This window comes from Phytophthora parasitica, assembly GCF_000247585.1.
Source record: "Phytophthora parasitica INRA-310 unplaced genomic scaffold supercont2.19, whole genome shotgun sequence".
NCBI lineage: Eukaryota > Oomycota > Peronosporomycetes > Peronosporales > Peronosporaceae > Phytophthora > Phytophthora nicotianae.
In genome coordinates, this window is record NW_008649005.1 from 781,656 (window position 1) to 806,484 (window position 24,829).

General features: G+C 52.1%; 15 protein-coding genes across 18 annotated transcripts; 9 read left to right on the forward strand and 6 right to left on the reverse strand.

Annotated features, from left to right (window-relative positions):
* Positions 1-42: 42 nt before the first annotated feature.
* On the forward strand, positions 43-2,070 carry PPTG_10411 (hypothetical protein). The gene is made up of 2 exons (XM_008905105.1): positions 43-544; positions 612-2,070. Exons 1-2 carry the CDS (start codon positions 74-76, stop codon positions 2,010-2,012), a joined length of 1,872 nt encoding a protein of 623 aa, XP_008903353.1. The 5' UTR covers positions 43-73; the 3' UTR covers positions 2,013-2,070.
* Positions 1,342-2,940, reverse strand: PPTG_10412. Of its 2 annotated transcripts, XM_008905107.1 has the most exons (3): positions 2,296-2,940; positions 1,772-2,234; positions 1,582-1,683 (listed from the first exon to the last, which is right to left on the reverse strand). In XM_008905107.1, the coding sequence occupies exons 1-2, from the start codon at positions 2,897-2,899 to the stop codon at positions 2,071-2,073; spliced, it is 768 nt and encodes a 255-aa protein (XP_008903355.1). In that variant the 5' UTR covers positions 2,900-2,940; the 3' UTR covers positions 1,582-1,683; positions 1,772-2,070. The 2 variants fall into 2 exon arrangements, with proteins under 2 accessions (XP_008903354.1, XP_008903355.1); XM_008905106.1 differs by having other exon boundaries at positions 1,342-2,234.
* Positions 2,520-5,674, forward strand: PPTG_10413 (hypothetical protein). The gene is made up of 3 exons (XM_008905108.1): positions 2,520-3,091; positions 3,159-3,606; positions 3,689-5,674. Exons 1-3 carry the CDS (start codon positions 3,032-3,034, stop codon positions 3,718-3,720), a joined length of 540 nt encoding a protein of 179 aa, XP_008903356.1. The 5' UTR covers positions 2,520-3,031; the 3' UTR covers positions 3,721-5,674.
* Positions 3,632-5,622, reverse strand: PPTG_10414 (hypothetical protein). The gene has a single exon (XM_008905109.1). It carries the CDS (start codon positions 5,519-5,521, stop codon positions 3,815-3,817), a length of 1,707 nt encoding a protein of 568 aa, XP_008903357.1. The 5' UTR covers positions 5,522-5,622; the 3' UTR covers positions 3,632-3,814.
* A 61-nt stretch (positions 5,675-5,735) lies between the features above and the next one.
* On the forward strand, positions 5,736-7,702 carry PPTG_10415 (hypothetical protein). The gene is made up of 7 exons (XM_008905110.1): positions 5,736-5,898; positions 5,964-6,483; positions 6,558-6,628; positions 6,703-6,879; positions 6,953-7,134; positions 7,203-7,292; positions 7,358-7,702. The coding sequence occupies exons 1-7, from the start codon at positions 5,746-5,748 to the stop codon at positions 7,620-7,622; spliced, it is 1,458 nt and encodes a 485-aa protein (XP_008903358.1). The 5' UTR covers positions 5,736-5,745; the 3' UTR covers positions 7,623-7,702.
* Positions 7,703-7,741: 39 nt separating this feature from the next.
* On the forward strand, positions 7,742-9,352 carry PPTG_10416 (hypothetical protein; the record flags this gene model as incomplete). The annotated part of the gene is made up of 1 exon (XM_008905111.1): positions 7,742-9,352. One exon carries the CDS (start codon positions 7,742-7,744, stop codon positions 9,350-9,352), a length of 1,611 nt encoding a protein of 536 aa, XP_008903359.1.
* A 515-nt stretch (positions 9,353-9,867) lies between these two features.
* PPTG_22596 (hypothetical protein) lies at positions 9,868-10,243 on the forward strand (the record flags this gene model as incomplete). Its single annotated transcript, XM_008905202.1, has 2 exons — positions 9,868-10,077; positions 10,136-10,243. 2 exons carry the CDS (start codon positions 9,868-9,870, stop codon positions 10,241-10,243), a joined length of 318 nt encoding a protein of 105 aa, XP_008903450.1.
* Positions 10,244-10,763: 520 nt separating this feature from the next.
* On the forward strand, positions 10,764-13,155 carry PPTG_10417 (hypothetical protein). Its single transcript, XM_008905112.1, has one exon. The coding sequence runs from the start codon at positions 11,002-11,004 to the stop codon at positions 12,991-12,993; it is 1,992 nt and encodes a 663-aa protein (XP_008903360.1). The 5' UTR covers positions 10,764-11,001; the 3' UTR covers positions 12,994-13,155.
* PPTG_10418 (hypothetical protein) lies at positions 12,945-14,412 on the reverse strand. Its single transcript, XM_008905113.1, has 2 exons — positions 13,056-14,412; positions 12,945-12,989 (listed from the first exon to the last, which is right to left on the reverse strand). Exon 1 carries the CDS (start codon positions 14,357-14,359, stop codon positions 13,217-13,219), a length of 1,143 nt encoding a protein of 380 aa, XP_008903361.1. The 5' UTR covers positions 14,360-14,412; the 3' UTR covers positions 12,945-12,989; positions 13,056-13,216.
* A 381-nt stretch (positions 14,413-14,793) lies between these two features.
* Positions 14,794-15,576, forward strand: PPTG_10419 (hypothetical protein; the record flags this gene model as incomplete). Its single annotated transcript, XM_008905114.1, has 1 exon — positions 14,794-15,576. The coding sequence occupies one exon, from the start codon at positions 14,794-14,796 to the stop codon at positions 15,574-15,576; it is 783 nt and encodes a 260-aa protein (XP_008903362.1).
* A 213-nt stretch (positions 15,577-15,789) lies between these two features.
* On the forward strand, positions 15,790-16,897 carry PPTG_10420 (YggS family pyridoxal phosphate enzyme). The gene is made up of 3 exons (XM_008905115.1): positions 15,790-16,000; positions 16,076-16,537; positions 16,612-16,897. Exons 1-3 carry the CDS (start codon positions 15,833-15,835, stop codon positions 16,684-16,686), a joined length of 705 nt encoding a protein of 234 aa, XP_008903363.1. The 5' UTR covers positions 15,790-15,832; the 3' UTR covers positions 16,687-16,897.
* On the reverse strand, positions 16,715-19,149 carry PPTG_10421. 2 transcript variants are annotated; one of them, XM_008905116.1, is made up of 8 exons: positions 19,084-19,149; positions 18,790-18,988; positions 18,630-18,697; positions 18,496-18,558; positions 18,334-18,417; positions 18,076-18,255; positions 17,566-18,004; positions 16,715-17,502 (listed from the first exon to the last, which is right to left on the reverse strand). In XM_008905116.1, exons 1-8 carry the CDS (start codon positions 19,126-19,128, stop codon positions 16,763-16,765), a joined length of 1,818 nt encoding a protein of 605 aa, XP_008903364.1. In that variant the 5' UTR covers positions 19,129-19,149; the 3' UTR covers positions 16,715-16,762. The 2 variants fall into 2 exon arrangements, with proteins under 2 accessions (XP_008903364.1, XP_008903365.1); XM_008905117.1 differs by having other exon boundaries at positions 18,790-19,149.
* A 29-nt stretch (positions 19,150-19,178) lies between these two features.
* Positions 19,179-20,385, reverse strand: PPTG_10422 (hypothetical protein). Its single transcript, XM_008905118.1, has 2 exons — positions 20,294-20,385; positions 19,179-19,955 (listed from the first exon to the last, which is right to left on the reverse strand). Exon 2 carries the CDS (start codon positions 19,942-19,944, stop codon positions 19,462-19,464), a length of 483 nt encoding a protein of 160 aa, XP_008903366.1. The 5' UTR covers positions 19,945-19,955; positions 20,294-20,385; the 3' UTR covers positions 19,179-19,461.
* Positions 20,386-20,514: 129 nt separating this feature from the next.
* Positions 20,515-22,227, forward strand: PPTG_10423 (hypothetical protein). Its single transcript, XM_008905119.1, has one exon. It carries the CDS (start codon positions 20,562-20,564, stop codon positions 22,155-22,157), a length of 1,596 nt encoding a protein of 531 aa, XP_008903367.1. The 5' UTR covers positions 20,515-20,561; the 3' UTR covers positions 22,158-22,227.
* On the reverse strand, positions 22,192-24,750 carry PPTG_10424. Of its 2 annotated transcripts, XM_008905120.1 has the most exons (4): positions 24,314-24,750; positions 24,069-24,252; positions 23,891-23,982; positions 22,192-23,823 (listed from the first exon to the last, which is right to left on the reverse strand). In XM_008905120.1, exons 1-4 carry the CDS (start codon positions 24,706-24,708, stop codon positions 22,278-22,280), a joined length of 2,217 nt encoding a protein of 738 aa, XP_008903368.1. In that variant the 5' UTR covers positions 24,709-24,750; the 3' UTR covers positions 22,192-22,277. The 2 variants fall into 2 exon arrangements, with proteins under 2 accessions (XP_008903368.1, XP_008903369.1); XM_008905121.1 differs by having other exon boundaries at positions 24,069-24,750.
* Positions 24,751-24,829: the final 79 nt, after the last annotated feature.

The following is a 24,829-nucleotide window of genomic DNA, read 5'->3' on the forward strand; positions in this document are numbered from 1 at the left end:
CTCGTGGTAGAAAAGATTGCAGCCAATCAGAAAGCGCTTGAACCAAAAGATACGCGATTGGCGAAACGACGCAATGATGACCTTCGCTGCCGAGCTGGAGCGCGTGACTGAGGAGTTGGCAGCGCTCTGTCGACGGAGCTTCGGACCTTGTGGAGAGGAGGCGCTGCTATTCCGTCCTCCAGATGCGCCGATAGTTACGGGCGAAGGTCACGCAATACTGGCGGCGTGGAAGCGAGGGTTGGATTCAGATGATCCACTCGCTGTATTCCTACTCACTGCGGCCAATGGCGTACATCAGCAACTAGGAGACGCATCTAGTGAATTTATTCTGCTAGTAGACGCAGCGGTGGGGCGTGTGACTGGGCGGTTGAGGAGAGAGAAGAATGCTTGGAGTGTAGTGGACCGCGCTCGATTATCACGAGCTTATGGTGAGCTGAAATGGGAGCTGCAACGCGAGATGGAGACGCCAAGTTCCACTCTGTGTGACTTGAAACTAGCCGTGCCAATTGAGTTGGATGCTAAGACAATGCAGCCGTCACAAAAGGTAGGTGGATGTGGTCATGACTGGGACGGATCGTGCTCTAGTGCTGATTGTTGATGCTGAGGAACAGTTTCGAGACGCGAGCGCTAACATTTTGGCTTCTGCACTACGTGGGGTGCTTGGCGAACAATCAGTGGAGTTCGTGGTCGACTTAGTGCTCAAATGGTTTTTCAGTGCATCGCTAGGTAGAAAGCTTGATGCTGCGGAGAATACTGGCAGACTGTTATTCCGCCGTGTGCAGCAGTTTTTGAAGTGCGCTCCAGACGCGATTATTTTCATGGCGGCGCCATCAGTATATTCTTCATACGTTGTTCCAAGCGACGAGTTTATTCTGAAGAAGTCAGTGGTAGCATCACAGCCTCCTGGAATACTCGGTAGATGTCAAGGAACCGTTCGGTTTGCGTGTTTTACGTGCTCACTGTCGTTATCAACTGGATCAAACAACGTCGAGTTCGCAACTTCTACAGATGAGGAATTGTTCACAGCACACGACGCAGCGCAATTGTTTATCTCCAAGTTTGTGCGTCGTCTACACGATGCTTTTCACATTCAGCTAATCGTCAGTGTGGAAGCTCTTGATGACAGCGTAATTGCGACCTGCACCCGTCAGGACATCGCGTGTGTGCAACTTGCAGAGCCAGAAGATGTTGAGGCGCTTTGCATTCGCGCTGGGATATTCCCACTGGCCAGTGTCTTTGATGACATCGAAGAGACTGGCTATATTGGAGTGTGCATGAATGGAGTGACCCGAGTGAGGTTCCAGCAACAGGCGTGTATACGACTGTGTGGACTCTCAAGATCAAGTAACCAACTCAAGGGAAAGCTAAACAGCGAACATCGTTTGGAGGAAATTGTAACCCCTCAGCTTTTGATCCACGCGCCGACGAAAGGAGTCCACAAGCAATACTACTCGGCAATCGTCAAAAGTCTACGAGTACTCAGAAGCTGGTGGGAACCAGTTGATAACTCTGTCTCAGTACTTTATAGTTGCAGAGGCGGGGGAGCGACAGAGCTAGCCATTGCACAGTGGCTACGAGAAGAAAGCGAGACAATTTCGAGTGATCCAGTTATGTTCTCTTTGGCGAGAGAGATTTTCGCCCACGCTCTCGTTGAAATTGTTAGCGTTCTGCGAAACAACTTGACTGAGACTAGCTCAAGCGGCAATGATGAACGATCAGTTGGTAACCAGCGACAGGTTCTTCTCGACGCGTTGAGTAATATGAAACTCACGGATCAACAGAAGCACGCCAAAGAGTATACCGGATATATACTCGACTACTCTCAGGTTATCGAGACCCCCGCAGGGCCAATCCAGATCCCCGAGCTCGTATTCGATGATCCTACAGCATTTGGACTTGTTCATCCGTGGAGACGTATCGACACGCTGTTGTTTCTCGTTCTACAAACGCTAGAGCAACTCCTTCGGATCGACAAAGTCTTTCCGAAGACACCTGCAGATAAAACGAAATAGACCATCATTTCTACAGAAAAAAACTTGATAAAGACCAGCAATATTAGCAGGGCACAGGTTACAGTCGTTCTTTTGAACTGATCAGAGAGAAATATCCAGCAAAGCTGTCGCCCACGTGGATCACGTTAGGAACCGTAGGTGTCATTGCTTGTTCAGGCGACGTCGGGATGTGCACAATGCGCGGCACGTGCCTCTCCAGGTCACGAACGACTCCAGCGTCAACTACAACAAGAGCACATCAGTATTCCCTTTCTAATATTCACAACATTAACTTCTTTCTTACCTTCCACATGAACGTGAGGTTCAATCTGTCGCACGAACGCAATTTTGCCAATAGACGTCGTGCAGAAGAGGATCTTGTGCGCCTTGATGCCGCCAGTCGTGGAGTCATTGCTCTTAAGATCAGGGTGGGTCGCTACGAACTCACGAATACGCTGCATGCTCTGAGCGTCTTTGGCGTCCTTTACCATAAACAGCAGATGCACGTCACACACATGAGACAGATCTGCTAGCAGCGCCGGCACCTCGTCGTTCGTCCAAGCCAGCGCCTCCGGGTTCTCGGTTTTAAGCAGCGCGTCGCCGCTAATGGTGACGGTACGCGCACCGTTGTGCATAGGTAATGTGAAATGCAGACGGAGCTGACGATCAGTAAGACCAGCAGTGGATATGGCGGCGCGCTCGGGCGCTGAAGCCAGCGCCGCGCCGGTGGACGGAGCCATTCGAGCCAAGTTGGCGGCGGCGTTTCCACGCTGAGGCGCGTCCCCCTGGCGCAGTTGCTGTACATACACGTAGCCAGTGCTCAGCATGACTACCAGCAGGATGATGAGGATACCCAGCAAGCTGTCGTCGATCATGCCGTCCACCACCTCGGGGCTCTTGGCGCTCATGGCGATCTGTCTACTGTCGGATTACGATGGATAATGAAGCTAGCCACGTGTCACAAACATGTTCACTTTAGTGACTTGTTTGTTTTTCAATTATGGTGAATAGCATGCCATAATTGAAATTGAGCAACGAGGATGAAGGAGGTGGCGGACGGCTGCTTCCAGCAGCTCTACGGCGAGATCGTGCGCTCCATGGTGCGTCATTCTCCCTCTTTATGGCTAATATAGGTACCTGTGCGTGTGTTGACGAGAATTGCTGCAGCTGGAGCGTTACCCTTGGCAGGTGGAGGGCGCCGACGCGACGACGCCGACTGCGGAGGAGGAGGCGGCACACCGTGAGGCCGTCATCATCAAATTGGAATCCATGGGCTACGACGTAGGATGTCGCTTTGCTGAGCGTGCAGCCAGAGACCGACCGCGCATGCTGGAGCCGCTGGACGTGATCAAATTCGTGTGCAAGGACTTCTGGATCGCCATCTTCAAGAAGCAGATCGACAAGTTGCAGACCAACCACCGCGGCGTCTTCGTGGTGCAAGACTTCAGTTTCCGCTGGCTGGCAGGGATCTCTGCGGCCACAGAGCAAGAAACGAGGGAGATGGCGTTGCTCTTCCTAGTTTTCCCCTGCGGAATGATACGAGGCGCACTCGCCAACCTCGGACTCACTGCCATCGTCAATGCTGACGTCCCCGACGTCCGCGCGCTTCCTGGATGTACGTACTGCACTTAAAACTGCATGGGAGGAAAGTGACTAACTAGTGCTGCATTGTGTCGTAATTGACGAACTATGGACAGGTTTATTTAACATTAAGCTAAAGCAGGGGTGACCCATTTCAAGAGTGACATTGTCCAGGGTACCAACACCCTGATTCAATCCCACAGGCCGTTAATACCCCCACTATCAATTTTCGCTTTCTTCTCTCAGCTTTCTTCACTGCCGCTGAGCAATGTTTGCTTGCCGAAAGTCTCGATGAACTCGTCCAATTCGTCCGAATGACCGCCACGAGCACGGCCCCTCGGCAGCTGATCCGGACGGTAGAAGTCGATGATCAGCACCAGACGCGTCTCATCTGGATGGTGGTTGAATGCGTAGTGCAGTTTGCTGTCGTCAAACACGATGAACTCTCGCTCAGCGTGGTACGTGGTCTCTCCGCCCACTACCATAGCACAGCATGGATCTCCGTTGGGCAGCCTAGGCACTACGAGAGGAAAGTGGACACGGAGAACATGATTGGCCAGGTCCGCCCAGCCACGGTGTGCAGTCAGCGTCGTGTTGGGGCCTAACTTGGAGAACAACGCAGTGCGAATGTTCGGCAAACTCTTGAGGATTTCTGCCGTCCGAGGACACATGGAACACGTGGTAGACACCCACGTCGTCTTGGACGCGTCGTAGGCTGGGAACGTGTAGCAAAACGGGAACACACGCCACTCACTGTCCCCTTCAGTATAGTGTTTCTCCGGCCAGAACGGCCACGTCGCCATTTGCTGCACAGCCTGCATCTCCTCCAGAATCACATTGTAATTATCCTTCAGCGTGTCAAGTTGTGGGAATAACTCTTGATACGGATAGTAGTTGGGGGCATCATCATCCTGAATCTCTTCGTCCGATGAGTAGTCCAATCCGTCACCAACCCAATCAGTTACATGTCGGATATCTTCCTCTTCGTCTGTGCTGCATTCGTCAGTCTTCCGCAGACACAACAAGCGGTAGCCCATCTGGTCACGACGTAACAATTCATATAGTGGCGAGTGCTCGACGAAGAAAAAGGTCTCGAGCTCCGAATGGAACTCCTGGGGTGTGAACTGATGGATCAACTCGCGGGTGCTGCCTGAGCTGAGTTTCGCACCCATCGCTGCTTCGTATGACACCAATTGCTCCTGTACGATCTCAAATAGTGGAGTTTTGTTCTGTGCTGATGAAATAGGGGACAGCAACGAATGTTCCAAGTGATCCGCTGTCACGTCAGGCGGGATAAAGTCCGCGACGAACAGAAGTCCTCCAGGCTTGAGCACGCGTGCGATCTCGTTCACGGCTCTGCCGAGATTCTGCACCTCCTGCAAGCTTTGAACGGCTACTGCCACGTCCACTGAGTGGGTGAGTAGTCCCTTCATCCTCTCGCATGAATGCTGATACAGTCGCAGCTTCTTCTCCTGGAACTCAGGCATCTGCTCTGTGAAGTAGTTCCACACCTCTTTGCTCCGTTCCAGAGCTTGGATGGAGATGTCCAGTCCCACAACCTCAGCTTTAGGGTACAGTGTCTGCAGTTCGCACAGACCACCGCCTGCGCCACAGCCCAAGTCCAAGATCGTAAAGATCTCGTTGCGTCGCGCGTCGTGCTGCGCATCGACGTCCATCAGGTTGTCGTAGAGCTGCAACTGGAACCTGTCGGCCGGGTATTGAGCCTGGAATTTGCTGGAAGGCGCGTCCCCGCTCACATCCCCACTGGTGACGGCGGCAACAGCAGCGGCACTCGAGTTGACATGAGTGTCACCGCGAGGGTGGAAGCCCACATTGCAGCACACTCGGTGGTACTCCGCGTAGATGGGAGAGTGAAAGATGCCGTCGTAGAATTCGCGCACGCTTGGGCACCGCGCCTCGCTGCCAGCCACACCTTCACCAGGCGCCATGCTGCCTGAGTCTTGGACGTCTTGTCGCCAAATGACGGCTTCAAGCCAAGTCGGTGATGCATGAAAAGAGCACGTCTATGCGACTCGACATCTGAGTAATCAGATCTGAGTCTACTTAGAAAGATATATTTTTAAAATATAAATTATGGGAAAAGTAAACAATATTGCCAAAAACAAGTGCCTATTTTCAAAATAGGTATTTTTATTCTTTAGAAACAAAAAAAATGGCTGATGCCGAGCAGCGCGAAGCAGCCACCGAAGAGGACACCCTCGGGGCCGAGAATGAGTATGGGCTGCAAGATCTAGCGCGGCTTCCTCTTCTGGAACAAGTTCACCGCTTATTCCACGCCATCCAGCACAAGTATCCCTACAAGGAGGTATGTACAACTACCAAAAGCCGTGAAACAGTCCAACACCTCACTAATGCATCAACTACGTATAGACCAATGCATGGAAGACTCTGCCACTGGATCAGAAGAAGAAAATGCTGAATTACATTCGCGACAAGCGGCAACGCAAGCAACAGAGCGATGCGGAGTCCAAGAGCGAGGCAACTGCTGATGACGACTCCAAGTCGGAGGACAAGGAGCCTCCAGTGGACCCTGCAATGGCTGTCAAGTCCGATCCGTATCTTAAGATGCTGCAGCAAAGGAGTTTACGTTCGGCTGGTCCCGTTGAGACTGGAGAAGATGGAGCTGCTCTACCCAAGCACCCAAATAGTGCCTACGTTGCGCCTGCGCAGGTGCCACATTATACCCAAGTCAAGCCCAAGTATAAGCCGCGCTGGCAGGTCGCGGAAGGAGAGTTCTTTGAAGAAATCTGCGTGTGTGGTGTGAAGCATGATACCGGCAAAAAAGGCAAGAAGGCGTCCTTGATGCTGCACACTATCAGCTCTATGATGAGCACGTTCGGTGACAGTACACAATCCTGTGTGACGGCTGTGGAAGAAGTGCAGGCGCTGGGTAAGTCCGTGAAGAAATGGAGCTTTATGTGTATGAAGTTTACTGATGATAGTGCTTGTGTTACCTGGTCATAGTTGGGGATCATATGAAGAAGGTTTTAGGCTCGGTGAACCCGGAGGTGCTGACAGCTTCGTCGTGTTTAAGGGTACGGTTAGCTTCGCAAACGACTTCATGGTTTTGCTGTGAGTTGTTGCTTATGGTGGTGTTTTGCTTTTGCAGACACTAGTAGAAATATTCGAGGAAGAGGCAATATATTACGGACGTTGGCGAGAATTCCGCGGCGAGACGAAGCATGAACAGAACGAACTGGAAGATGTGGAGGAAGAAGAACTTGCAGAGGAGCTGGACCTCTTCGCTGTATCGGAGACCGACGACGTGTTTAACGAGGCGTTTCTGGTGCGGTGTATATAGTTGATGGGCTGAGGATTTAGTTACTGATACTATCGATGCTTTGGACGTACTTATGCAGGAGCGGATACGCTTCGCCGACGAGCGGACAAAGAAGATGGACTGGTCTATCTACGACGTGTTTGCAAGAGGCCGCAAACTGAATTTCATGAACAACAAAGCGCAGCAATTTCGCGAATGGTTGGGTCTCGGAAAGATCTCGCGCGCATCGCTCGAGTTCCTCAACTTCGTTGCTTATCACAAGTACGATGCGTCTCAACAAATGCCCCCCACTGAGTTATTGACTAACCTTTTCGTTCTCCACGTGTTAGCATTGGCCGGTTAGTGGAGTTGGCAATCAAGAATCGGACAGGTGGAGAGCTGAAACAACTAGAGTCTCCTTTGCTGAAGGATGACATCGAGTGAGTATCATCATTTTCTTCCTATTATTCCACATTAGAGTTTTCTAACCCTTGCAATTCCTCAGGTCCGTGGCGTTGACATTCCTCCCAGCTCCACCCCTCCCTAAGCTCATCGACCGACCACCTGCCGCGAAAACTCGACGCGTTGGCGCTACTACAGCGAGCAGCAAGAGCGTCCGCGTGGAACCCCATTCCAGGATAGATTCCGAGGCAAAAGCATCCACATCAACAGAGTCAAGCACGAAAACTGAAGCAGTAGGGACAGTCAAGCCAACGATCGCACCTTCGATCGTCAGTGCTAGACCTACGCGACTTAAAAGGCTGCGTTAAACCCCTGCAGTAGGACCTACCGAACAATCCATTCAATGCCTTTTAGCAACCTCAACTATGTTGCCTCATGTGCACCTCTTCGTCGCGTCTTTGAACGATCGCAAATCAGAAGAACTCTCATGGTCTCGAGTCGAACTCCGCTGCTTACATGCGTGAGCGTCGTGTGGCGCGAGCGTCAGGAAGCGCTAGGCCTCCTTCCGCACGTGGCTGCTCTGATCTCGGCGTATTTGGACAGCTCGCAACTCTGGAACATCCCTCAAGCTCTGGACTATGGCTATTTGCATCTGCTGCAGCGACTCGGCGCCACTTCACGACGGCTGCGACCGCTATCGAATCGCGGTTGCTTCCTGTCGGCAGCACAGAGAGGTAATATTGCACTGTTGCAATGGTTAGCAGCATACGATCCGGACTTTAATGGTTATGGTGGAGTACTGGACCACGCGGCTGAACATGGCCAACTGGAAGTGGTCAAGTGGTTGGATAAGAACATCTTGGACTTACAGGCCAGCACCAAGGCAATGGACTTGGCTGCAGCACACGGACACCTTAAGGTTGTGCAATGGTTACATTATAACCGGAGTGAAGGATGTTCACATCATGCCATCGATGAAGCGGGGGCTCGAGGACACGTCGAAGTTGTGGAGTGGTTGGCCACTAACCGTAACGAAGGGGGCACTAAATACGCGATGAACTTTGCTGTGTGGTACGGTAATTCTCGCATGGTGCATTGGTTGTATGAACATCGTAGCGAAGGGTGCAGTATCCACGCCATGGTGTTCGCAGCGAAGAGAGGGGATCTTGAGCTGCTCAAATGGCTCTTTGGACACAAGGAGGAGCTTCTGGCCTCCGATGCAGAGGACAACTCACCTTTGATCATGGATCACGCAGCGGAATACGGACATCTCGACGCGGTCCAGTGGCTACACGCAAATACTACTGGTGGATGTTCCACGGACGCAATGAATGGCGCGGCGCGTGGGGGATACTTGGAGATCGTAAAGTTCTTGCACGAGCACCGCTCTGAAGGATGTAGTAGCAACGCGATGGACGGCGCTGCACGAGGTGGTCACCTGGAAGTGGTGAAGTTCTTACATGACCATCGCCGTGAGGGCTGTTCGTACTTGGCAATGGACTACGCGGCTGCTGAAGGTCATCTGGACGTCGTGAGGTTTCTACATTCTCGCCGCAATGAAGGCTGTAGTCCATGGGCAATGAACTCAGCAGCAGGCGGTGGACATCTTAATATTGTTAAATTTCTACATGAGAACCGAAGTGAAGGCTGCACTGAGCGAGCTATCGATCGAGCGGCAGGCGGCGGATACCTTTCTATTGTGAAGTTTCTTCACCAAAATCGAGCGGAAGGATGTACCGCAGAGGCCATGGATGCGGCCGCTTGCTTTGGACACTTGGAAGTGGTTAAATTTCTTCACTTTAACCGCAGGGAAGGATGCTCTCAAAGCGCGATGGGCGCTGCTGCGCGCTGTGGTCATTTGGACGTTGTGAAATGGCTGCATGACCATCGTTACGAGGGCTGTTCGACCGACGCAATGGACGGCGCGGCTTGGTTCGGACACCTGGATGTTCTTCACTTCTTGAAGGAAAACCGCGTTGAAGGGTGCACTAGACGAGCTGTGCGCGACGCGTTAATTGGTGGTCATGTGGAAGTGGCTCGGTGGCTTGCAGAAAACTACCCGCAGTGTCGAATTAGCGGGGTGGAGTTGAGTGCTTAAAGCTCGAGGGCAAATTGACCGTGTACAGAGCTCAGGTCTTACTGGCATGAAACACTTACTACATGTAGTAACGAGTCGAGGAGTTCTGCATTCATGGTGGGAGAAACTTCTCAGTGAACCAAGAAATACAGATCAACGCAGTGAACCAAGAAATACAGATCAACGCAGTGAACCAAGAAATACAGATCGATACTCCCAGTGGATCATCGATCTGTAGTACTACGAACTTGATTCATACGCTCCATGGTCACGAGCTGCACAATTCAAGCATGACTCGAGCAGCACTCTTGTATTTGTTGTGCGTTACTAGTATCATAGAGTCTTATGATCTGGCTAGGCTCTCGCGCAGCAGACATCGCGGAAACATCAACATTATCTTGGCAGGTCGCCATGACGGACTTGTTGGAGCCAGCAACGGCAAATACCGGAGATCTTATCCGTCTCCGTACACGCACGACACGATGCCGCTTTCTGACGCGCTGGCAGCATCGTGTAGGCTCACCGCTTTCTAGGGGATGAGCTCTGCATCCAAGCTGCTGCCCAAGTCGGGCACAGCTTTGCAATGTTACGACGGGATCCGTACCGGTTCAACGATCCAATTCCATCTGGTGGTCGAGCTCGACCGGATCCCGTGGTTTCCCCCGCTTGCGTTTGTGTGGGTGACGCTCATGCCATGGGCCCCATGGCTGTCGAATCGAATGCCACGGCTTGCTGAGCAACATCCAGTACAGTTGGTTTTTGTGTATGATCCTCTCCAAAGCTCCGAACTGTTTCAACACACAGACATCGGTTCGCATTACCCGTTCGTCCAATTTGGAAGCTCCAAGCCACATGTACCGACCGACGTTCGACTCGGACGTCGTGACCCCGAGACAGGCATCAAAGCCTTGAAGAGTTCACTTCAATCAAGTGCACCACTCCTTGTAAAATGGTGTCATGCCTTACCTTACGTACCCTCCGAGCCCATCTGCAATGTACTGTAGACTATAGGGGCTGTGGCTCAGAACGACTCGTTCTGCAAGTTGCTGAGAGCGGCGACGGGATCAGCTCCAAGTGGGCCACGCCCGGCAGTATCGTTCGCGGCGATTGACACTATGAAATTCGGAATTTTTTCTCGGACAAAATGTGCCATTTGGTACTGCAGTCCAGGAATGACTGAACTCTCGCGTTAAATACTTGCGTAAAGTTTAAGAGTGGCTGTGCCGTCGTTTTCGCGCTGGGTTGATGGTGAATCACCATTGGTGGTGAATTCCCTCCATGATTCGCTTTCACTCTCGTTCGATTTGCGGTATAACTTGTATCGCCAAAAGCGGAGATGGTTATCGAGATAGTCGAAAATGAGATCTGGCATACAAATCCCAAGCATACCATGACATTTTGTAAGATAATTGTACAAAGTTCGGTACTGTAAAAAAAAACTCTCGTTAATCCTGACCACGTTTTACTGTCCTCTTCAAAGAGCTCACTTCAGTCGGTTTGCCCACGTTCTGCCCGCTATCCGGTTCGACCTGCCCATGCGCATGTATCACTGACGCGTTCGTCAAGCAAGCAAGGCGTCAAACCCAATGGCAGTGTCATCGACCTCGCTCAGCACCGCGTCATAGCCTTTTCTGCATTATCGGATCGCCCGGGGAGGCCAAACCACTGCCATGAGTAGCGGCCACACGTCTTCCAGGCGTTCCAACAGCTCGGACAGCGCCTCCACCGTTGCTGGGCCTGTCAGCGTTGCTGGCACTACCAACGGCTATGGATTCCGCAGTGCTGGTGGCGATGCGTTATCCATCGAGATGCAATTCCTGAATCCGCGTAGACGCTTCCCACTTGCAGACGAATATCTGCCAGCTGTGCATGTGACGGAGGAACAGGTGGAAGATCTTCGAGAGACGTGTGAGCAGCTCACCGCCGACGCTCTCGAACTCACCAGCATGTTCGCGTGGGAGGACAGCAACAACAACGATCTTGTGGGCGAACACCGCGAGCAATGGAAGGTGCACTACAAGCGTCCACACGTGACACTATACCGCAAGAAGCGCGGGAAGGACGTCACATCGGACGAACAGGAGGACGCGTCGGACACCACCAATGGCGGTTTGCGCCACTACGTCGTGAGCGGACAGATCCACGACATGAGTCTGGAGGACGTCGAGTACGGACTCTACTGCGACGCCACGCTGGACGAGCGCGCCGTTATGACAGACCTGTACCGCGAACTCTTCTTAGACGCAGCCGTGCTGCGTAGCTTCGAAACACAGACACCGGAAGATCCGTTCCACTTCTTCGGTATCAAGTGGTTGGCCCATTTAAGTCCGGCAGACAAGTTCATCTCACCTCGAGACTTCGCCTTCGTCGAGTATTCACAGCGTGTAGTTGGCCCCAAGGGCGAGCCGCTACTTGTCAAAGTGCAACAATCTCTAGGTCCCGAACACGTCGATGCCATGAACCGCCGCGAGTTTGACCTCGTACGAGCTCAGATGAACTGCACCACAGTATATCGTCATGACAAGCGCGCTAATAACGTCCAGGTGATCGCCCGTGGTTACCTGGATCCATGTGGAAGTGCTCCTGCTATTATGACGCGATCATTCTTAACACGATTAGCACCAACTCTTGTCGAGGTGGAGCACAGCGCTGACGTCAAGTACATTATGCGTCACGGACTAGTGCTACCAAAAGAGCAGTTTCTAGCGCGTCGCAACGCGTTAAAGGCCCATGGTCGCCACCGCTTACAATGCACTGCATGTGGCAAACGCTTCGGTCGTCTAAAGCGCCACCTGACGCAGTGCCGTGCGTGTGGTGAAGCTGCTTGTGGTCGGTGTCTCATGACGTTCACATTGTGTCTTCCTAACCACGAACACCGGAGTGCTGAACATCCTAGTGCTGTGATTCCCGAGCGCTTCTGTCTGCGTTGCTTATACTCTGGTCGTCTCGATCGTAAGGGCCAGCGTATGGACGACTTCCTGCTCGGTGGGACGTTGCTTGCATCCACGACCGTCCCGACCGTCGATGATGACGAAGAAATAGACGATGACGATGTATCGGTGGTGGAATTCGCGATGCTCGGTGACGATCCTGGAGCAATGCATGCAGCCATTTCAGAAGCACAACGTCTGCAACGCTTAAAACAACGGTATCTGGACAACGAGAAGCGCAAATATCTCGGTGGCCATCAACAGACTCCAGTGCAGCGTTTGGTCATGGAGCAGCAGTATCAGATGCACCACTACGAGCAAGCTACTCGTCGTGTCCGCCCACCTATAACTCGAAGAAGCAGTCAGCCGGTGAACGGCACCTCAGTGGATTCCGGTTCGATCTCGTCTGCGCACAATTCCGTTTCGTCGGCGTACAGTTCCCTGTCAATGGGCAGCTCCACGTATTCATCGGCAGAGGCTGCAGCGGCAGCCACTGCTGCACTGCAAGCCAACGCTGGGTTTCATGAGATGGAACATTCTATCGGTGAACAAGAAGCACTGCTGCGCTCACTTCAGAACGAGTATGCCAAGATGAGCATGAACAGAAGTATACAACGTACACACTCGAACCCAAGTTTCAACGCACAGGAATTGCGTGATAAACGTTTGGCCGAATGGCAAGCTGCAGAACATTCGACAGCATCCAACCACTATTATGATATCGACGACTAGAAAGAGAGGTATCGTCGTTAGTGAATGAGTGATTACAGTAAGTAGCGAGCAGAATATCCTACCCTTATAAATGTGACGAGCTTGATAGTGATAAAAAGGAGTCTACTGCATCGTGTTTCGAGAGATACAAGTCTAAACGCTGATGCCAATGTGTCTAAAGTACGTACATATCCGGTTCGAGACTTCAGCAACCTTCCTTCCTTCGATGTTGGGAGTGCTGTCGTCACAAATATTCCGCTTTCAAAGCCTGAATCGACGTGATATCCGCGTTGAAGTCGATTCCGAGTTCATCCAGTCGCTCTCTGTCTCTTTCCACATATGAGGAGTATGCACCTGTGTGTCGGATCTTCATGAATGTGTTTCCGAGTCTGAGCCCTCGTGATGCTTCAGGCCAAGGCTCTTCATTGGGAACAACAAAGTCAACCGGTACCCAGCCAGATCTGTATACTTGTTGGAATGTTTCCAGCGCCGGCATAATCTTGTAGGTCCATCGGTCGTCTTCCGGAGACCAAGTGAATCCTATCGCCTCCAGTTTGTCCTTGTCTCGCTCCGTCATGTCGTCGTAGTTGCCTCTGCAGCGAATGTTGGCAACCGTCGCTCCCAATCGCATTCCTCTAGTCGCTTTCGGCCACTTCTCGTCGTTCGGCACGACAAAGTTGAAATTCACATTGCAGTGTCCAAACTCGCGCTTAAACGCCTCCAAAGCCGGGAAGATCTTGGTCTCCCACATGCGGATCCTCCAGCTCTGCATGGAGAAGCCGATCCTCTCCAGTTCCTCGTGAGAACCCTCTCGTTGGGCTTTGTACGTACCGGCATACTTGACACTCATGACAGTCTGTCCAAGTTTAAAGCCCCACAACACCTTTGGCCATTCGGCATCCCCTGCCGGGACCACGTACTTGGCGGGAACGTCACAGTGACCATTAATTTCGCTGAATTTCTTGAGCGCTGGCAGCACCAGCACGTCCCACTTGCGCTGCCGCATATCCCATGGGAAGTCGAGAGTCTCCAGGTCGTCCACTGCGAAGAACGGGAGACTTTTTCCCTGCTGCTTAAGCGCACGCAAGTTCTTGCAATACAGGCCTAGCGGGTAGCCCCAAGTCTTCTCTGGCCATTTCGGGTCTCCGTGCGGCACTGTGAACCTGAGAGGTACCAGCAGATGCTTCTCTAGAGTTAGGAAAGTCTGCAGACTCGGGGCGATTGTTTCGACCCAGGCGCGTGCGTTGTACAAATAAATCGGGACGGATTTGGTTGGTCTAGAGGTAGATGAGATGGCAGCGCATCGGATGGTACCCGCCTTAGTCCCTATAGCGGTCTGTGGGCGGCATACCAAGCTGGCGCGTACAGCCAGGAATGCACGGAGCATTCCTGTTGATACGCGAGTATGTGGTCACTGGCAATCTCGAAATAGGACACCGATTAGTGACTACAGGTACGCTATTCAATGTAAAAATTGTAATGCCGATGGTGTGGCGTACATAAAGGCAACTACTGTTGAAGTGGGAGTGATTTGTCCCCTTGATCTCATGCTGTTTTTTTTTACTGCATGGGATGCGTGCAGTGTGTGGTCCAGCTCTGTTGCATTGATATTAACGCTAGTGGTGGATGTGATCAATGCTGTCTATTTAAGGCTGTGTGGGATGTGGGAGCGAAAATATTGACAGAACAATGTGTCCAATGGCAGTTCATTTGTTTCAACGGACCGATTGTTGGTGTGAAGGAAAGCGTTGGCTATTTCTCCGTTCACCTTCACTTGCTCACAGACGTTTGAAGCATCTCGAAGCAAATTAGCCCGCAAATATGATGACTGAAAGCAATAACCTGCTGTACCACCCGCACGGCGCAGGGTTTGATCGTCTCGAGGAGATGGAAGGTGGAGCATTGACACGATATCCAGTTTTACGATCGGTTCCAGCGCACATTCCTCGTCCTTGGAGCACACGTGGTGCAATAGCCCTTCTCATGGTGTGTGGCGTGATATTCGGAGCCATCGCGATAGCCACTTTAAACGGATCTTCAAGTGAGGCCACCGCTGCGGATACTGCCGAGGCGACGAGTGCAGAAGGAGTGTCGATTGTTGGTGGGTCGGGGCCTGACTCAGGCAGCTTTGAAGCTGGTACTGTGGACACGGAGTCGTCGTGGCTGGATGACTCCAATCTTAATTCAAAGGCTGACAGCAATTCGAACGACTCATCAAAAGACACAGCAGTCGATACAGCAAGTAGCTCAACTGCTATTTCTCAGGACTCCCAGCAAGAAGAGTCGGCTAGTAGCTCGGATGACAGCATGGCTGATTCGTTTTTCAAAGATGTGCTGGACGGAGACTCGCAGTTCGGGTCGTTTCAGAGCTCGACGTCAGATGCTTCCGATTTTGATGATGCTTCGGCAGACAGCGAGGAAAATGTTGTGATCTCCGCATCTGATTCCCAAGATGCTTCCATGGACAACTGGTTCAGCGAGTCTACTTTAGGTTCACTAGGCGCCGAAAGTGCTTCAACATCTGACTGGCAGACTTCATTGTCAAAGGGTGATGAAACTAGCGACTCCACAACTAGTTCCACAGACAGTTCCATAGATTCCTAGTAACCGACTTAACATCCAACCACTTTCAAATGCAAGTTCTTATTATACTTATCAGCATTTACCTACCCGGTCAGGCACCGCATACGGTTGTAGTAAGCAAAAAATTATACTAGTAGCTTTCAGGTGGCAATAATTTTCACTAAAGCAAAGCAGTGAAATTTAAACTTTCACTTTAGCAAAAACTGTAAATTAAAAATTGTTTATTCTGTATCTTAGGTTTCCATCATTTGTGTGTACTTTGGAGTAATTCTAGAAAATGACAGTGGCGAAGAACTTGCTGGCTGTGCGTGCCAAGGTGGCGGAGGCTGTAGCCAAGAGCGCCTGGAAGCAACAGTGTACGCTAGTAGCTGTGAGCAAAACCAAGCCCGTGGAGGATCTGCAGGAGGCGTACGACGCTGATCAACGACATTTTGGCGAGAACTACGTACGTGTCGGTTGTCGTTGTGCTTTTTGGATTTCTATCATTGTGACGATATTTGTGGCAAATGATAAAACATAGATCCAGGAGCTGGTGCAAAAGGCGCCTCTGCTGCCGGCAGACATCAAATGGCACTACATTGGCCACGTGCAGTCCAACAAGGCCAAGCCGCTTGTGCGTGACGTACCCAACCTTTTCGTAGTCGAGACGGTGGACTCGATCAAGATCGCCAATGCCCTTAACAAGGCATCAGGCGAGTTTCGCACCGAGAAACTCAATGTGATGGTGCAAGTGAACACCAGTGAAGAGGAGCAGAAGTCGGGCATCGATACCGACGGATCGGTTGAGCTGGCGCGCCACATTGTGGCGTCCTGCGAGCACCTGAACCTCACAGGACTCATGACCATTGGTCGTTATGGTGACACCACTTCCAAATGCTTCGACCGTCTGGTGGCCTGCCGTAAGAAAGTGGCTGAGGCGATCGGAAAGGCCGAGACGGACCTGGACCTGAGCATGGGAATGTCCGGAGACTTTGAGCTGGCGGTAAGAATAATTAGAGTGGGGCAGGAGAGATGGTGGTGTGGAATACTGAAGGGTTTTGTGTTTGATATGCGTAGATTTCCTGCGGTAGCACACACGTCCGTGTTGGATCAACCATCTTTGGTGCTCGCAACTACGCTAAGAAGGAGTAGACTGAAGACAGAAGAAAAAGAAGCAACAGGTGTTGGCAATCTAAATTCTTGATCTAGAATCTACATTTTAGATGAGTTAGAGCAGATCAAAAGCCAATGCAGACTGCAGGTCGAGGTTGCTGTTCTCGTTGTTCTCGGACCATTTCGCAGCCAATCGCACTGCGTCCTCTGTGGGCATACACTCTCTGGTTGGATCTTCCTCTTCTTTTTGCTGTTCCTGATGCCGATCGAGTCGCTCTTTTTCCTGCCGAACAATGTCTTCCATATCGATATAGGTCGTCTCCGGCTCGCTCGGATACATTTCACGCCATGTTTTCCCAGCCTCTGTCGCTTTCTTTTGCATTTCCTCTACCTCAGCACGTCTCTGCTTCCGCTTGGTCTCGGCTTCCTTCGCTTTTTGTTCACGTTCAATTCGTCGCTGTTCCAAGATGTGCATGGACATCATATCCTTCCGGTGAAATCTGTCCTCTGGTAGTTCTTCGTCTTCTAGTACAGGGTCCCAGCGAGGAGTAGTTTTCGATGTAAGTCCACTACCAAGTGATCTGTCATTGGACTCCGCTGCATTGGCAAGATGGAACATCTCCACTAGTGACTTGGGTTTTCTAGATGTAGCCGTTGTTCTTCCCTCTTTATCGCCACCTTGAGCCTCATTTTCTTCGTTCAGCGCTCGAGCTAGTAGCCATGGAGCTGAGCCGCAGTCGGGTCCAACATTATTCCACGACTTATCGATTCGGAATGCTATCTCCATCGTGTTGCGACTCTGATCCAAGCAAAGTTTAGAAGAGTCTAAATCTACGGGATACGGAAGAAAGATATCTGCACGAAGCACAGAATGTTAAGCCCTCGCAGCACTGAAGCAGTGAAAAGTATCGCACTTACCCAAATCATGGTGAGTAGCGGCCTTGACGCTCAATAGCTCAGCATGCAATTCCAGCCCGATGTCACTTGCTGCTTTAATCTTGTTTTGAAACTGAATGGAGACGACTAACCGATCCCCTGCTTGCTCCAGTACCTCAGGCGACAGTGGTGTACTGTCCTTCGACACAGAAGGCAGCCTCGAGCAAACCTTACGGCTGTCGTTGCGCTCCTCAAACATATCATACTTCGCTGTAGCTGTCTTAGGTGCGTTCGATGCGGTTACTGTTTTCTTTGCAGCAGATTTTGCCTTCCCAGTTTTCTTTAGCACAGTTGCTTTGTTCGCAGCAACTTCTTGGATGATTGGAGCTTGCGTTTTGCGAATGTAGTGCTTCGGCGGCGGTAGTTCTCCACGATATGTCAGCCGCGGCAGTTTGTAGCGATCATCGAGCTTGATTTTGTACTGTAACAGCCAGAATGCGTAAGTTTATCTCGTCATTACAGAGCTCACCAGGAAGATCATAAAACTCATACCTTCTGGTCGATGTACTCGATGGCGAGCTCACACACAAAGTTGCGGAAGGCTCCTGTTTTGTCAACTTGGCAGTCTTCCACCACCTTTGTATTCACCGCCACGTCAAAAGCCAGCGAGCTCACTCCTTTCTTATCCTTCACCTCATGTGGCGCACCTAGACTAAGTGGTACGTGAATTCCCTGGTCACACATAGCAGACCGATTTCAGTCGACAAGGAAGAATTCCAGTATCACGGTAATTACTTCAAAACCCCTTACTTCTTGCTCCTTTCCCTCGTCGTCTAGCTTCTTCTTCTCTGAGAACGCTTGAATTTCATCGGCATATACTACATTTACAAAAACCTGTTACACCACAGCGTTAAGGTCACTAAAGGTAAATATCTCCAAAGTCCTTGGGAAACAGGGCAGCTTTTATCAAACCTTCTTCTTGCTCTTGACGTCGGTCATCTTCATCACGAAACCAGGTTTTACATCGATATACATCTGCCATTAATCACACATTAAAAGTTAGCTGTATAGTCAACCAATGGACTTGATGGAAGTTCACTTCGTACCCCCTCGGGAGTGGCTTTCAAGCCGTCCTCCCCCATGACCTTGTCACCAGGAAACCGAGGTTTAAAATCTAGTACCCATCAGTTATACAATGTGCCACCATATTTAGGTTAGATGAATCGCCAAGACCACTTCATATCTCGACTTTCGAATGTGTCATACCTGTCGAATTGGCGTCCGCAGCTCCTCCCCGAGCACCTGCCGAGCTCTTGAGCATGTCGAACAGTGCTGCGTCTGCGTCACTTTGTGGTGCACCAGCAGAGCCTTCCGGTCCCAGTCCAGCAGCTTGCATCTGGCTCTGCATTGTAGCGATGAACTGGTTATAGCTTTCCGGATCCGTCTTCTCCAAATTGTCGAGCCACTGTTGGCACGGTTACGAGGCAGTGTGAGCAAATTCAACCTTCGTTGTGAGTAGAATTCACAGCTCTTCAAGTGGATTATCAATAAGGATCGTACATCAGCATACTGCTCCATGGCCGCGTCATCCATCGGCGCATCCATCTTCGCTGGTTATGAAGAGTCACAAAAATGTGGAAATGGCCAAAACGGATTCGGATAAGTACGATACGATATGATACGATTAAGTAGGTCATATACGAATGCAAAACCTGGACCTGTATGACTATGCTATGACGATGATTAGCGTGGCGAACGATAGCATGGAAAAGCAGACAACAGAGCAGAGAACGCCGTGGATTTGACTCGTTCTTTCATTTAGCCCAGCTCGTTGGGGTTACGACGTGCCCGGAAGCGACTGCATGAGCCTCACCACAAGCCGAGCGCAAGATCCCAACAGTGTTTGTAGCAATAGTGTCGAAGTACACCAAAAGCCACTTACATGAGGTCCACGAACGGCTGCGCAGCCATGGTGATAGGCTTGGTGCCCTTGGTCTTCAGCGTGTAGGCCTCCTTGGGCTGCACGGGGGTGCGCTTAATCTGAGCGCGGACGCCAGTGGCACGGGCCTCTTTCTTCTTCAGCTCGTTCTCCTTGACGCGCGTGAGGAAGCCAAGACGGCACTTGGACTGGTGCACGTGCTCAATGCGCACGTTGATGTGCTTGTGGATGATGCGGTTGCCCACAATCTTGTTCACACGCACGCCGACGGCACGCTTGGTCACGTTGTACACGCGGCCAGTACGGCCGTGGTAAAACTTGTGGGGCATACCCTTCTGCACGGCACCGTTGGCCTTGATGTCAACGTAGTCACCCACCTTGAACGTACGCAGGTACGTCGACATCTTGATCATGCCGCTCTGACGGAACGGGCGGGCGAACATGTCGCGCGTGCGAGCACGGTAACCGAAGGAGTGCGGCATCTTTGACTAAGCTGTAGCAATATACATCACAAACTCGTTAGTAACTGCACTTTGAGGCATCGCCAGCACTATTCGAAGCCATAGTCGTGAAGGGGAGAGAGCTGTGGATATAACTGCAGTAGAATCATCGCTGGTAACACCATCATCTCTTCGGGACGGAGCATCTTTTATCTGCTATGATCTCTCCAGTCGTTGGCCTGTATCTCCATCATTTCCAATGCTCTGACGCTCATTCTTGCGGACGCCTCCGCCCCAATTTGATTGGTGTATCTGATCCCCCCACTGTACATCGCTACGCGCTGCGCTCTCCCCTCCGCGCTGCCTCATTACATCAAAAAGCCTCGCCTACCTGCAAAAGTCGAACGAGACAAGAAGAACTGCGTGAGGCAAGACTTGGGGCGTTGTTAGGACCGTGAAACTATTGGCCGCGGAGGCGCCAGCATACAAAAATCAAGTGAATAGCCTTAACAGCCAATCACCGGATCGAAAGTACATACTATTTTTGCTCGTTTAAGTACGCAAACGGGTTACAAACCCGACCCGTCGCGGGTCGTCAGTTATGTGTCATACATCACGACCCCTTCATTATTGTGGGTCATATCCGGGCTGTTGCTGTCATGGAGGACGAAGACTTCGGCGAGGATGTGCTGGTGACGACGCGCACGGACGTTGTCAGCGTTAAGGAGGAGGCCAAGACTGAGGAATCTCGAGCCACGTGGGAGGCCAGCGAGGGGTCTGTCGTTAAAACCGAGAAGAAGGAAGAGGATGAAGACGAAGACGAGGAGCTCTACGGCGGTGTCTCCATCAAGCTCAACGCATCGGCCACGTCGCAGGCTGAAGCGGCGGCGGCCTCTGCTGCTGCTGCCAACAGTTCAGCTGACTCTAAGCCCAGTGACGACCCGGCGGCGGACTCGGATGACGACGAGGATGATGAAGACGTGGCCATCGTGTTGAGTACAGACCACGGCAGCAAACCTACACTGCGCTTCACAGGTGGCGGCAATCGCTATGTACGTGGCACCTTCGGAGGCCCGCAACATGGCAGTACAGGAGCTCCAGGCGCTGGATCCATGACGGGCTCTCAACCTGGAGATTTGGGCGGATCCGCGGTGGACGGAGTGGACGACATGGCCATGTTCGGAGGACGACGCACAGCATTCGATGTGGATATCGACCTGCTAGAGGACAGACCCTGGCGCAAACCCGGTGTTGATATCTCAGACTATTTCAATTACGGGTTTGATGAGCATAGCTGGAGAGAATACGCTGCCCGGCAACTGAGATTAAGACGCGAATTGGCTGTGGAAAAGTCAAGAGAGCAGGCGTCCAGACAGGCGGTGAATGCAGCCAACCAGCAAGCGATGCGAGACCGTGATGCTAAGATGCAAGGACGTGGAGGAGGCGGGATGCCTCCGCGTGGATTCCCTGGACAGATGAAGCAGGAAGGTGGAGACGAGCGGCCTGGAGAGTGGGGTGCTGGTGGAAATGGCATGCCTCCGATGAACGGTGCACCGCCTCGAGGTGGTGGCTTTATGGGAGGCCCTCCTCCACGAGGCTGGCACCCTGGAATGGGTCCGCCGCCGGGCTTCATGGGTCAGCAGAACTGGAATGGTCCTCCTATGGGAGGCGCGCCGTGGGGCTCTGGACCTGGAAGAGGCCCGCCTTGGATGGGTGGCAGAGGCCGCGGTGGTGGCCGTGGAGGCTTTGATGATCGCGGTCGCAGCGGCAAGGATGACCGCGATGATAGACGTGGCAGTAGAGCGAGAGAAGCGAGTCGTGATCGATCGAGATCTCGTGAACGCTCTCGCCGCGATGACTCGCGAGGCAGTGGACGTCGAGATGGCGCTAGTGGCAAAGATACTAGCGAGAAGGACCGAGGCCGTGACAGGGACCGAGACGATAGACGTGGACGCGACCGGGACCGGAATGGACGTGAACGGGAGCGCGACAGTGGCCGGGAGCGCGACAGTGGCAAGGATCGTGATAGTGGGCGTGACCGTGATCGCGGACGCGATAGGGATCGTGATCGAGGCCGCCCTCGAGAGCGTGAGAGCCGCGGAGGAGGTGGATCAGCTGAGCAGGAAAAGGATCGGGGTGGACGCAGCCGAGGAGATCGAGGCGGGCGCTCTCGATCTCGAGACCGTGATTCTCGCAAACGAAAGGGACGAGACGAAAGCTCCAGTAGCAGAGGTGGTAGCAAACGGCGGCATTAGACAGGAGGCCAACAGGGCAGAGGATATTCAAACATCTAACAAAACAAGGCACGAGTTGCGTTTCGTTATACCGTGGTGTTTTTTTTCCAGATTAACTGCTTGTTATCTACAATCCCGCAGTTAAATCTGCTTGTGCAGCCAGAGCTCAGTCTCCAGTTTATCGAGGTCCTGTGCCGTCACCTGAAGAGCAGCTACAGCATTACCCTGAATGGCGTCCACGGGTACAAACGTCATCCCCGGCATGCTCTTGACTCTTCCTCGTGCAGTCATAACCTTGTGAGATGCCTTAGCGAGCTCCACCTCGCTTGAGAACGCTGTTGCCTCGTAGAACAAGCGCACGTGAATCACACGGTCCCACGACATCATAGCCTGCACCAGACAGTCTAGCACGCAAGTCCAGATCCCCTCAGCGACAGCCTTCGCCAACGCCCGCGTGTCTGAAAACTCTGCCTCTCCCTCAACTGACGCAGTGCACATGATCTGACACAGCGCTCGCGGAATGATACTGCTCTGCCAGTTGAAGCGCATGTTGTTTGAAACAATTGCGCTTGTAAAGCTGCGAGGCACCAGATACTTTAATGCAATGTGCGTGAGTGCCTGGAGCTCCACCTCCACCAGCGCATTACGCGGTAAGCGTGACGTTTGAACCACCAACAAAGGAGCCTCCTTGACGAACTCCAAGCGCGCTTCGTTCTTGTCAACTTCGTCGTCGCTCTCGTCACTGTCGTTGCCATCTTCAAATTCATCGACTAGCTCGGCGTTGGTAAGGAGATGGCGACGGCAATCGACTAGTAGACGCTCTCGAGCTTCATGATCGTCGGGGTCTCCAGTGGTGTAGATGACACCAGAGCACACGTGGCGCAGGTTCGACTGAAGCGCTTCCAACACGCGGCAGGCATTCCGAAAGCACTGTGTCGTCTGAGCTGCATGGTCACCTGGTACCAGCTCCATCGTCTGAGGGTATAGAGCGATTTGTCCGGCCAGCAGAATAAGCGCTCGATGAAGCACATTCGCTTGGCTGTACGGGCCGATGCAGCATGGAGCCCAAGCTGAGATGCTCTTCACGTGTAACACGTCACGACGTACACGCAGAGATTGCAACTTCTGTACTCCACTGCCACGCAACGCGAAGAAGTCCAACAGCACACGGGCGGGGACGTTTGCCAAGGCCTTCACTTCCACACAGCTGCGGGACGGAGGTAGATTCTGGCCCATGTATTGGATGTACTCCGCGTTGAGCTGCCCGAAAGAGGACATGTCTTGGACATACAAATGCACGAAGCAGACGTCGGCTAGTACCATTTTTTGGCTCTCAAGGATGGCCTCAAGTTGAGCAATAATGTCTGCCATTTCTTCTTTCAGAGTGATTGATTCGTCGCCAGCCTTGCTGCTCATGATACCGGAAAGGTACAATTGGTCTCGGAACTGACCGAAAGCAGGCACAACATCCCTTGCTGCCTCTGGAGTAAGTGCCAGCATAGTGGCCATCTTCTTCTCCGTGTGGTTATCGTTGCTTGGTGGCTCGGTAGGAGGAATCTCCGGGATCCTAGAGGCCAAGTGCGATGGATCGGCAGGCTCTTTGTCCTCAAGATGACACTTGTCAATGGCCAAGAAGGCCACAGGCGCGACGTAGTCGTCTGAATGGAGGACAGTGTGGCTCTCATCTCTGTAACAACAATAACAAGGTAAGAAATTTCACCAACTATGAGATATCGTACAAATATTGGACGTACATGACAATGCGCTTCTTGAATAGCGGGCAGTCCAGCGTGAATGTCTCGTACTCACCACCTTCACCGCACACGTTCATCTGATACTTCTCCTTCTACTCAAGAATACAAAGATATCACACCAAAAATTGAGCAAACGGTACAGTATCTCCCATTATTCAAATCCTTTCCCAGAACTTACCAGCATCATGAGTTGCGGCTGCAGCTCCGCAATGGTCTTCCCCAAGTGCCGTCGCGGTTGTAGACCAATGGACGCCACCTTGACCAAAATGGCATCCATATCGGAATCGATCATCTCCTGCAGCAACTCGGTTTGTTCGCGACGCCATAGGTACCCGAGCGACGTGAGTCCCAGTCTCGTGCAGCTACAACAACCATCGTTAACACTTCATGCATTGCCACAACCTGACAACGCCTTCTACTCACACGTTCTCCACTCGGTTGCGCTGATAACTGGAGAAAATTGCACCAGTGCAGACGCCCTGGACGTCCGGGAACTGCTCCTTAACCTTCTGTAGCAGGCGAAACAGGTCCTCGACCTCGTCACCAGCAGCGGACTCGTGGTAGTTGATGTCCGTTGTGACTGCAGTGCCCGTGATGGTCTCGGAGATCAAGGGCAGCTCCATACTTTCAGCGACGAGCTCTACGGTCTGATGGCCGATGCTCTGGAACATGAACGAATCGATCTCCGCGTCATCCGCCGACAGCTCCGACGGCGGATGCAAATGCGCTAGACACACGATCTCATGCCCAAAGCGCACGCATTCCATCATGGCGTAGCAGCTGTCCTTGCCTCCACTCACGAGAGCCACCACCTGCATCGTTGTCGTCTAGATAGGAGGCGTCTTGATGCTCAAGGGAAAGTGATAGTGACGCAGCACATTTTGATGCTTGGACGGGAACAAAGTGTAGCCATCTCAGCTTCAGACCTGATGTCTGATA

What these genes read in the sequence shown, in the direction of transcription:
- PPTG_10411 (XM_008905105.1), top strand. Translation starts at nt 74, where the DNA reads ATGATGACCTTCGCTGCCGAGCTGGAGCGCGTGACTGAGGAGTTGGCA. An exon ending in CAATGCAGCCGTCACAAAAG is followed by an intron (nt 545 to 611) that starts GTAGGTGGATGT and finishes GCTGAGGAACAG; the next exon opens with TTTCGAGACGCGAGCGCTAA.
- PPTG_10412 (XM_008905106.1), bottom strand. Translation starts at nt 2,899, where the DNA reads ATGAGCGCCAAGAGCCCCGAGGTGGTGGACGGCATGATCGACGACAGC. An exon ending in ACCTCACGTTCATGTGGAAG is followed by an intron (nt 2,235 to 2,295) that starts GTAAGAAAGAAG and finishes CTCTTGTTGTAG; the next exon opens with TTGACGCTGGAGTCGTTCGT.
- PPTG_10413 (XM_008905108.1), top strand. Translation starts at nt 3,032, where the DNA reads ATGAAGGAGGTGGCGGACGGCTGCTTCCAGCAGCTCTACGGCGAGATC. An exon ending in GCGAGATCGTGCGCTCCATG is followed by an intron (nt 3,092 to 3,158) that starts GTGCGTCATTCT and finishes GAATTGCTGCAG; the next exon opens with CTGGAGCGTTACCCTTGGCA. An exon ending in CGTCCGCGCGCTTCCTGGAT is followed by an intron (nt 3,607 to 3,688) that starts GTACGTACTGCA and finishes AACTATGGACAG; the next exon opens with GTTTATTTAACATTAAGCTA.
- PPTG_10414 (XM_008905109.1), bottom strand. Translation starts at nt 5,521, where the DNA reads ATGGCGCCTGGTGAAGGTGTGGCTGGCAGCGAGGCGCGGTGCCCAAGC.
- PPTG_10415 (XM_008905110.1), top strand. Translation starts at nt 5,746, where the DNA reads ATGGCTGATGCCGAGCAGCGCGAAGCAGCCACCGAAGAGGACACCCTC. An exon ending in ACAAGTATCCCTACAAGGAG is followed by an intron (nt 5,899 to 5,963) that starts GTATGTACAACT and finishes AACTACGTATAG; the next exon opens with ACCAATGCATGGAAGACTCT. An exon ending in CAGCTTCGTCGTGTTTAAGG is followed by an intron (nt 6,629 to 6,702) that starts GTACGGTTAGCT and finishes TTGCTTTTGCAG; the next exon opens with ACACTAGTAGAAATATTCGA.
- PPTG_10417 (XM_008905112.1), top strand. Translation starts at nt 11,002, where the DNA reads ATGAGTAGCGGCCACACGTCTTCCAGGCGTTCCAACAGCTCGGACAGC.
- PPTG_10418 (XM_008905113.1), bottom strand. Translation starts at nt 14,359, where the DNA reads ATGCTCCGTGCATTCCTGGCTGTACGCGCCAGCTTGGTATGCCGCCCA.
- PPTG_10420 (XM_008905115.1), top strand. Translation starts at nt 15,833, where the DNA reads ATGACAGTGGCGAAGAACTTGCTGGCTGTGCGTGCCAAGGTGGCGGAG. An exon ending in GACATTTTGGCGAGAACTAC is followed by an intron (nt 16,001 to 16,075) that starts GTACGTGTCGGT and finishes GATAAAACATAG; the next exon opens with ATCCAGGAGCTGGTGCAAAA. An exon ending in CCGGAGACTTTGAGCTGGCG is followed by an intron (nt 16,538 to 16,611) that starts GTAAGAATAATT and finishes TGATATGCGTAG; the next exon opens with ATTTCCTGCGGTAGCACACA.
- PPTG_10421 (XM_008905116.1), bottom strand. Translation starts at nt 19,128, where the DNA reads ATGGATGCGCCGATGGATGACGCGGCCATGGAGCAGTATGCTGAT. An exon ending in TGAAAGCCACTCCCGAGGGG is followed by an intron (nt 18,559 to 18,629) that starts GTACGAAGTGAA and finishes GATTAATGGCAG; the next exon opens with ATGTATATCGATGTAAAACC. An exon ending in ACGAGGGAAAGGAGCAAGAA is followed by an intron (nt 18,256 to 18,333) that starts GTAAGGGGTTTT and finishes ATGTGTGACCAG; the next exon opens with GGAATTCACGTACCACTTAG.
- PPTG_10422 (XM_008905118.1), bottom strand. Translation starts at nt 19,944, where the DNA reads ATGCCGCACTCCTTCGGTTACCGTGCTCGCACGCGCGACATGTTCGCC.
- PPTG_10423 (XM_008905119.1), top strand. Translation starts at nt 20,562, where the DNA reads ATGGAGGACGAAGACTTCGGCGAGGATGTGCTGGTGACGACGCGCACG.
- PPTG_10424 (XM_008905120.1), bottom strand. Translation starts at nt 24,708, where the DNA reads ATGCAGGTGGTGGCTCTCGTGAGTGGAGGCAAGGACAGCTGCTACGCC. An exon ending in CGCAACCGAGTGGAGAACGT is followed by an intron (nt 24,253 to 24,313) that starts GTGAGTAGAAGG and finishes TGGTTGTTGTAG; the next exon opens with CTGCACGAGACTGGGACTCA. An exon ending in TTCAAGAAGCGCATTGTCAT is followed by an intron (nt 23,824 to 23,890) that starts GTACGTCCAATA and finishes TTGTTGTTACAG; the next exon opens with AGATGAGAGCCACACTGTCC.